Source organism: Montipora foliosa, chromosome 7 (genome assembly GCF_036669935.1).
Source record: "Montipora foliosa isolate CH-2021 chromosome 7, ASM3666993v2, whole genome shotgun sequence".
NCBI lineage: Eukaryota > Metazoa > Cnidaria > Anthozoa > Scleractinia > Acroporidae > Montipora > Montipora foliosa.
The window spans coordinates 28405180-28415179 of NC_090875.1; the positions used below are offsets into that span (position 1 = coordinate 28405180).

At 40.9% G+C, this 10000-nt stretch overlaps 1 protein-coding gene across 1 annotated transcript in view; it reads right to left on the reverse strand.

The window, feature by feature from the left end:
* The window catches only part of LOC138011688 (dynein axonemal heavy chain 6-like), a 99657-nt gene that overhangs the window by 7048 nt on the left and 82609 nt on the right, over positions 1–10000 (reverse strand). Inside the window, exons 77-86 of the mRNA XM_068858811.1 lie at positions 9773–9899; positions 9503–9571; positions 8831–8908; positions 6867–7037; positions 6071–6261; positions 5357–5450; positions 4532–4772; positions 3295–3395; positions 2283–2387; positions 168–282 (exon numbers count right to left, since the gene is read on the reverse strand). Coding sequence (XP_068714912.1) covers positions 168–282; positions 2283–2387; positions 3295–3395; positions 4532–4772; positions 5357–5450; positions 6071–6261; positions 6867–7037; positions 8831–8908; positions 9503–9571; positions 9773–9899 — 1292 coding nt within the window. The remainder of the gene's footprint in view (positions 1–167; positions 283–2282; positions 2388–3294; positions 3396–4531; positions 4773–5356; positions 5451–6070; positions 6262–6866; positions 7038–8830; positions 8909–9502; positions 9572–9772; positions 9900–10000) is intronic.

The following is a 10000-nucleotide window of genomic DNA, read 5'->3' on the forward strand; positions in this document are numbered from 1 at the left end:
CCTATTAGATTAGAGAGATACCTATCCTTCAAAATATGCTTTCCTATTACAGGTTTGGTAATAACAACGCTCAGTTTCTAAGTTGGCTACGATTTTTAGAATGCGGAATTCAGTTTTAAGCTAAAGAGCGTGGTAAACTTTAAAATAGATACGACTTATGATCTTACCAGAGCTAGAAAACTTGTAACCGTCTTCCAGAATCGCGGGCGCAAAGAATCTTCCAAGAATAGTCGTCAGACACCGCTGATCCCAAGCATCAGTAACTCGTCCTCCATAAGTAATCTGTGTCAAACAAACAAATAATTAAGATGTGAAAACCCCTGAGTTCCAGTTCTCAACCATGCAAGTAAAAAATGGTTTACTACGTGATCTGCTGTTACTGAAAGGTGTCAAATAAAGTTGTAAAACAGTCTTAAAGCTTGTCCAACTTTCTTGACTTCGTTTTATACGGCCAGCAGTCTCCCGATTTTCTTTTCACCGCCTCGCAAGGACACGATCCTCGCGACGTTTTTCACGTGGTCCACTCACGCGCCTTGCGAGGATCGAGTTCTTACTTGATTGTCAAAGAGGAGACCGAGACAGATTAAATCTGCAGATACTAAAAAAGAAAAAAAAAATTACTCCTTAAACCTCTCCACCCAAACTGCGCAACTTCAATATTCAAAGAGCTATTGCCATCCTTATGGAAATACTACAGTTTATTTTGTCCTCATACATGATTCCAACAAGAAACTGTAGTATTTAGAAGGACTCAATCTACACAACTGTGGCCAGTAAAGGCAATGTTATGGTACCGTATGAAATACCAATGATTTGCTTAACAAGATGCACTCTTTCATGTGACGTAATAGGTTACCATGGCAAAAAAGAGCCATCTAAAAACACCCTATATTTAGTCTCTGAATGCTTGAATCTCAAAAACGAACTCTGTGACCCCCATCCATTTTTTATTAGTGGAAAGTAATTAGGAGGCTAAGATGAAACAACTTTCTGCAAAGTTAAATAACTTTCTCTGGAGGGGATTCATAGCTACCTTTACAATTAGAAAAATTTAAGGTGGCTCTAATCCGCTTTAGAGAATTTGTTGTAACTTTGCGGAGAGTTTCATCTTAGCCTGCTAATCACTTTTTAGCAATTAAAAAATGACGGTCACCGAGTTCGTTTTTGAGTAAATATAGGGTGTTTTTAGATGGCTTTCCTGTTGCTAAGGTGACCAATTACGTCATAACAACCAGTGCCTCTTGTTAAACTACGAATGGTATTTTACAAGATACCATAACATTACCCTCACATGAAACAATGTTGTTGTAGAGTCAATCATTCAAATAACACATTTCTTTGAAATTGCCAAAACTCTTTTTGACTCACCTTAATAGCTAAAACCAGTTTCAACAATTCCAAAGGAATGTCTTATGATAAGAAGGATTGACTCTACAACACTGTTTCACGTAACGGAAAGTTAAGGTATCACTTTAAACACCAATTGTAGCTTACCAAGCTACAATTAATATTATGACGTAATAGGTTACCATAACAACCAAAAAGCAATCGAAAAACATGCTATACTTTGTCTTTAAACGCTTCTATCTCAAAAACGAACTGAGTGACCTCCAAGAGTGATTAGCAGAATTAACGTAAAACCAAGAGCCAAGATTAAACCAATCTCTAGAGTGCATTAAGAGCCACCTTAACATTTTCCAATTTCGAAGGTAGCTCGAATCTGCTCCGGAGCAGATCCCTTTAACTTGACAGAGAGTTTTATCTAAGCCTGGTATTCACTTTCCGCCAATACAAATTGGGAGTCACCGAGTTCATTATTGAGAACTAAGCGCTTAAAGACGAAAAATAGAGTTCATTTAGATGGCTGTTTTCTTTGTATGGTAATCTATTACGTCACGTTTGTGACGCATCTTGTAAAGCAATTATTGGTGTTGTTTATGGTACCATAACATTGACGTAACTGAAACAGTTGCGTAGATTCAGTCCATATAAATAGTACAGTTCCTAGAAAGTGTTGAAACTGGTTTACACGACAGAGCAAAAACGAGACAGAACAGATTAAAAACTGCTGATAATTTTTGAAAAGAAACAGTTGTTTTTCATCCGTTCCGTGAAAGAATCATGGATGCGTTACCGCGCAGATAGGAACTCACTGTTTCTTTGCAAGAAAAGTTATCGAATCCGTTCCGTTCCGTTCCGTTTTTGATCCGAGGCGTCAACGCACCATTATACTCTCCTCAAGAATGGTTGCAGTTGCCATGTTATAGTACAAGCCTTCTTACCTGGCCAGTGATAAAGGTGAGGGCATCCCAAGGAATCTGTCCTTCTGCCAAGAACATCTTTAAATTGTCCAGAGCGCTCTCTCGATCCGAGTCGTTGAACTCATACTGTTTAATAAACAACAAAGGGACAACAGATCAAAATTTGCAATTAATTAATAAACAGTAATTCATAAATTAATTATAATTAATCATGACAACCATAATAATAACAATAATTATAATAGTGATAATAACACGAATCGTATACCAACAACAACAACAACAACATCGTTGAGGTTACCTGGCCGATACAACTGGGGCCCGTTTTTTAACCCTTTGACCTCAGGAGTGACGAGTATGTTAATTCTCCTCAAAATCTCAAGGAAATGTCAGTCAGACAGGTATTGAGAATGAAGATCATTATCAGCTTAAGAGGTGTGATTCTGATACACTGTAACGCCAAATTCTCATAAATACGCAACAAAGAAATCTACGGTACTAGTTAGGAGAACGAACGCTTTGATCTTGGGAATAAATGGTTAGAAGCCCCGATACTTTTCTGGTGTCATCTTAAGAAGGGAGAGATTTTACGCCATCAATTTTCCCGGGCGCACCATTTTGTACTACTCTGACGTGTTACGGTCGTGCTATTGTTCTGACACAAAGAGCTTTTGCATAATTACAATGGGGCAACCATAACATCTCACGATTATTTAAGATGGCGGCGTCCAAAAAAACTTGAAAAACTTTGAAATTCATTTCTTTCCGAGACAAACCCTTTCTTATCTGTTGGAGTGGAGGCCCCGTTAAATTGTTGAGATAGACAACAACCAAATTCTCGAGAAGAAGAGTTTCCCCAACGTGACACGGCGCTGACCACTACACCAACAAACACAACATCTTATTGTCCCAAAAATATCCTCTACTTCTTCACCATCTGATGTAATATACCAAACTAAGTGTACTTGAGTGTATTTACTAAAATGGAAGCTCTGCTGTGAGTTTTAAATTTCCTTATTTGCTTAACTCTTACCTTGATGTTCCAACCCAGTGGGCCAAACTTCTTTCTTTCCTGAATTATTGCATGGAAGAAGCAAATGCCAAAGACCAATTTACGCCACGTGACACCGAGAACTGGAAAAAGAATAACACATCAATTTACCAGTAACTGAATGAAGAACTATTAATTCTTTACGGAATCAAACCCGGGGTAATTAAGCATAAAGCCCTGGCCAAACGAAACGCAAGACATCGCAAGTCGACGCAAGTTCTCACTTGTGAAGACTTGCGTTCACTTGCGATAGGGTGGCCAAACGCGACGCAAGTTGAGCGCAAGTCCTTTGCAAAAGTAGCAGAATTTTTGTTTTTTTTTTCTTTTTCCTAGGCTCAGACTCGGAAGAGCTGCTACTTTCACTGTAGCTGCTGCTTATACTTGCACCGCTACTGGGTCTCCTGTTATGGTTTTCCTTTTTCTTATGTTTTTTCAACTCCCTATCCTTGTTTTCTTTTAGCTCTTCGGGGCTTAAGTTTTCCGAATTTTGCTCCGTGACAGAAGCCATCTTGTCAAAAGGGAAAGCGCGAAAGTTTGAGATTACTGCTCATACAGCGGCATCAGATTGGCTAAAAGGTTTCCAAAAAAGGTTCGAATGACTTGCGAAAACTTGCATCCACTTGCGTTGAGTGGCCAAACGAGACGCAAGTTGGGCGGACTTGCGTCCAAAATTTGAACATGTTCAAATCAAACGCAAGTCGTCGCAAGTCTTCGCAAGTGAATGCAAGTGGGTGGCCAAACGATATGCAAGTCAGCGCAAGTAACAAAACTTGCGTCGACTTGCGATGGCTTGCGTTTCGTTTGGCCAGGGCTTAACACGTGTGTTGTGGAGGGGGGGAGGGGCGAGAGTGTCGATTGTATTTTTTGGAACTCATGGAGAATTTCCTTCTTACTCATCGAGCTTGAAAAAAAAAAAAGGTCTTTCTCTAGGGTTTCACAAAAACAGGTTGCCTATTTCAGGCATTTGAAGCTAAACATTTTGAAAGAGATTGAATTGCGAGCGAGCATTGAGGCGAGGAGAAACTGGGGCGAGGGGGTCTCTCTGCCCCAGTCTTAAATCGCTTTCTCGCTCCTTCGCACCATTTTGCGAAAAGTTTTGCCACCTCCCACAACCTGAAACAGGCTATAAAAGTAACAACTCAATGCCGTGGCAAGAACGAGGTAAAGTGCAACTAGAATGAGCAAATCAACTAGGATAACCAGAAGGGAAATAACTTACTGTGATTCTCGAATGTGTCAGCGCTGAGTTCACCAAAAGCTCTTTTAGCGTTGGCCCTGAGTCCCTTGGGCGGCTCATTCGTCACTTTAACACTGTTCTGTAAGACCGTCACAGGAAAAGACTTGGTTGGCATGGAGCTCAAAAACAGCCGGAAGTCTTCGTGTACTTCCGCTTCCGGGCTGGAAATGTGCTTGATGAGCGTTTCCATTGCCAACATCCAGGAAGCAGCGAGATGGCAGTTCTAGAAAAAGAAATAAAAAGAAAATGAAAACCAAGAAATCCCTATTACAGGCAACAGAGAGGAGAGGAGGAAAAAAAGCGCTTAGGAACGCGGAGTCTCTAAAACGCCTCTTTCCCCGTATTCGCCATCTTGAAGAATGCCGGGTGTTGTGAGACACTGGGAACAATCTTGAATAATATGAAGAATATCTGCGTAAATGACTGATCAAAAGTAGAGATCTCGTCAAGATAGTAAACGGGTGAGAAACTTAAATGCTTTGTTTTGTGTTATTTTCTGTGGGAAGGATTACGACCAAAATGAAGGCATTTGTTAGCTTCTGTTGCTAATAGGCCACTTTAGAAAATACCATAATACTCTTTGTTTGTCCCCCCAAATTTTGCATAAGCGATGTTTCCAGTTTCTCTTGGGACTTACAACGGTCCCGAGAGAAAAGAAAAACAATGCTTATGAAAAATTTGAGGGTGGGGCGGGGGGGTTTGGCAAACAAAGAGTATTATGGTATTTTCCGAAGTGGCCTAAAGCATGCGTATCCCTAGCCCATCCCTGAACAAATTCGCCTATCACTTTTATTCACTAATTCTTACCTGAAGGAAGACCCAGTCTCCTGTTTTAGTTGCATTGGCGATCATTTTCTCGGCCACAGGCCCCTGACCCTGACCCAACGAGATGGCCTGTATCCTATTGACACAAAGCAAAACCGTTGCTTAGCAGAACTGAAATTTGCATAAAGTAAACCAAACAAACAAACAAACAAACAAACCAACTAACTAACAAAACTGATTATTTGTGACCTGGGGGGGGGGGGGGGGGGGGGGGGGGGGGGAAGAGAGAGAACTTATCGTGGGATTAGACTTGGAGGGACTCGAGACTACTGATTCGAAGCAGCACCTTTCGTATCCTGAGTTTCGAATACCTTTCCTCAAAAGGCCTTATTCGCGCGGCGGGCCATATTGGCCATAGACAATAAATTTCGTACCCTGAGCCTCGAGTTGAAATGTTTAGAAACGAGTTTCAGTGGGGCGAAAAAAAACGTTTTCAACCCCTCGGGACTCAACATCACCGCTGCAGTTGAAATTGGCCATTTCCGAGTTCATGTCTGCCTCCTCTTCAAAGCGAGTCTAAGTGCGAAGTTTTTGTTATGAAAATTAGTTTTCATTCATATGTAAAGTAGAACTAATTACCATTACAAAAACTTTGCACTTGGACTCGCTTTGAAGAGGAGGCAGACATGAACTCGGAAATGGCCTATTGGACAAGTCAGTAAAGTTCCTAATCGTCAACGCTTTGCTAAGTCTCACCTTTCGCTGTAGCTCATTTCTCGGGCGAATCTCAAGAAGGCGTTCATGGGATCCGACCCAGTTGATAAGATAAAGATAAGAGGCGTGGTGGGTCCCACATCAGCATACAGTGTGTTGAGGTCGATTGACGGACTCTCCACAAACGTCTTGCCAAGATTTTCGCACACAAAATCCACAGAGGCGAAGACGACCTGTGCGTGAATATAATTTGAACTTTAGAGAGGTGTTAGATACGACCCTATAGCAACAAAGACAATCAATAGAGCGTTTTCTTTCACGTGATCAGTGACCTTGTTTTTCCACCGAAACACAGGAAAACGTTTGCATAATAGATCTCAATTCCCAGAGGATTAGTTGGGTACACCAACTAGGCCGCCGTGACGTCACGTGAAAACATTCTACAAACCAATCAAAGGCAAGCGCATCCACCCGGCTCCGAGCGCGGAAAAATACAGAGCTGTGATTGGTTAAAGTAGTAGGTGGTTTGCTAAACTTTCAACGAACCATTTTTCAACAGACCATGTTCAACTTATCAACCAGCCACTGAACATTGAAAGGCAAAAATCGAAACAGTCACAAAACTGCTTTTTCGTTGCAAGCGCCTTCGCTTACAGGGCAAGAATGGAGTAAGGTTTAGGATTAAAACAAAGACGTGAACATTGGCGTTCTTTCTTCTCTACACTTCAAAAGACGTCACTATAAAAATCGTTTGGTCGGTGAAATTGCTAGGCAAAAAATAGACAGAAAATCTACAGTCCCGGTTATAGATTTAAGGTATAAGCTACAGTAACATCACCTTTTCTTCTCTAAAAGCCTTCACAAACACGAGGCTCTGGAAACTTGTCAAACTCTCGCCAAAACTGACTTGCTGATCTTCTCCTTCTTCAGTCGCTTCTGTACTTTCGCTTGTTGCTGTTGTACGGCCATCATCTGAGCTTTCAGAGAGCAATGAAGGGTTTGGGCAGACCTAAGAGATCAAAAACAGAGAATTGGTTATGTATATATGTCCTTCATACTCTGCCCCAAATGGTACAGTATTTCAGTGCCTTAGCCCACATCTTGCGCCAAAACTGCTCATCTTACTGATCTGACCGATGTTCAGGTGCGCCTCCATTTGGGCAAAAATTCCAGAATTTTCGGTCTAGAATCGATTCGGAATGGAACAGTCTTTTCCGGAACGCTCATTCCGAAAATTTTGGTCAACTTCTCGAGGTTCTCCATTTGCCGAAATATCGGAAATTCCGGAAATTTCCTGGGGCGCGATTCATTTGGGGAAAAAAATCGGAATTTTCGGTTCAGAATCAAATGGGACAGCAATTTTCGGATCTTTTATTTCGAAATTTTTGGCAACCTCTCGAAGTTGACCATTTTTTCCGAAATGTCGGAAATTACCGGGAATTTTCGGTTCCATTTGACGGCTGGAAATTTCGGAAATTCGAACCGGAATTTTTGTCCAAATGGATCGCGTCCCAAGTTATCAAAGCTGCATTATTTATGAAAAGCCATATCTTTCTTATACAATCTTTATTCTTTTGGTCTTGAAGTTTTGTCTTGTTGTGTGGTTTGGTCATTATGTAGTGAGATTTTATCATTATGCAACGAGGTTTGATGGTTACGTGTCGTGTTTCCATCATGATGTGACGAGGTCTTCTTTTGACCTGCTGTGTTTACCTTTTAAGCGGTGACGTTCATGACGTCGAGTTTCTCCCTTGATGAGATTATAAACAGCGCACGCCAAAAGAAGACCTCAACGCATCATGATGGAAACACAACACGTAACCAGCAGACGCCGTCTCATAATGATAAAACCTCACCACATAACGACAAAACCACACCACATAATAATGTTGTCACAGTACAGTATGACAAAAGTCCAAAACGTCAAGACAAAACTTCAAAACCAAAAAAAAAGGTTACATAAGAAAGTTATGGCTTTCCATAATTATTACTTGTCATCACCCTTCATGTACTTTTTTTCTCATCACTGTTTTTAAGACACTCTCACCTCCTTTTGCGGGACAAGCTATAACCCTGGACAACAACAGCTATGAATGTTCCAATTTCCCGAACTAAAACAAGGAAAATAATACCCCCTCCCTCACCCTACCCAACAAGATGATTTTCAGGAACAAGCACAATAACCCCGCCGCGTCTCGTCCTTGTTTGGGGGCGACGACATTTTTAAAAAAATTTAAAAACAAACGAGTTCAAAATAATCTCAACAATGTTGTCAAGGGGCCAGATTGACGAAACCCTCTTAAGTTAAGATGTACCCTAAGTATTGTTTCTCAAAATACTCTATAGTTTTGATATCAATAGCCTATTGTTAGAAAACAATACTCAGGATACATCTTGACATGCGAAGGCTTTGTGAATCGAAGCTTTATTCCTTTATTGTTACATATCAGACTCTGAGAAATACATGAGAGCAGCCAAAGCCGGAGGCTTAAATGCCGTATAGTCAGCAAACATAATGTGAAGAATTTACATGAATAAAAGAAGGCTTTAACCAAAAAATACCTAAACAACTAAATATGACTACTTAATTTAAAAACACACAGGATAATATAATCAAATAAATTGCATAAACAAATCTGGTACCAGGATTGTAGGTTACTTTCCAGGCCATTTTGCATATCATGCAAAGAAAAGGAGGGTTTCAGGCTACTTTGCTCGCAGCCACTGAGAGTCATTACTTTGACTGTAACAGTATCGCAAGAAACACCTGCAACAACGGCAACAAACAAATAAACACCATACCTCTATCGATCCTATCTTAACGATGATAGGCTTGCTGACTATCTCTTCCTTCAAGCCACTGAAAGCCGGAAGCGAGTCCTAAAGTTCACAGGCACAAAAATGTTTAGAAGAAGCGAGAAGCCAATAAAGTGTTAAAATACACATGCATCATTTGACCACGAGTGTCATGCAAACGAGACGAAAGTAATTTTAGGCCAATCACAGACAGACAACGACGTTACCCAATCACAATTCGCAGCAATGCATGTACCTGTCAAGAGTGCGGGAACAATAGAGGTGCGTCAGCGCTATTTTCGTGGTGTGCGCTTGGTCCAGATAGAGAGGCGCTAAATTTTGCGCTCATGTTCATCGGTGATAGCGGACAGACAGTGGAAAAAAACACATCTAAGAAGGTACGTTTTCCGCAAAAGGAATTAAATTTGGTAGGGCCTAATTGTTACTTTGCCTTCTTTCGCGATTCTTACAGATTAAAAATCTCCTCATGTTCAACAAGATCAGTTTTTTGAAGATAAAAACAAAAAGTTGACGTTTGACGTCCTCATAACGCCACTATCAAGAAAAAGTTTCCAATTATTCTATCTGAATTAATATAGTTTAGAGTTTTTAAGTTTGCGTACGAACATAACCTATTGAACATCAATTGCAATAAATCGCGCTAAAACTGGTGCGCACCTCCAAATCGCAGCAAATGTGCCACGTATGTTCATTTAGCCAAGAAACGTCGGGCTTGGGAGGACGTTCCTGAAAAACAAAAAGGAAAATGTAAGTAAATAGTTGAGTACTCGCATACAACGTAAAGCAGTTGCGGTTACCCCACCCTAGCTGGTACACTAGTGACGGCACCCTCATCCCCTCTGACTAACTCCTTTGTATTGCCATCACACTACGCGAGTTCTCAGAATGTAATCCCTCGCACGTCCCTTGAATTCCTTTCACTTTTACCTTATCCAGGCTCCCACTTCCTCTGAGGAAAAAATTCCATTCCCCATCAGAGATGTCTTCTCTCTGCCGCATTATCTCGCCACACAGCATAAACGAAAACACCAACTTGTCCTTCTCAAACAAGCCCCTGAAATGAAGAACACAAAGATCAAATCAAGGTCCTCTTGAAACCTGATCCACATAAATATGGCATCCTATTTAATTTGTTATGGGTTGGGTAGTTTGAAG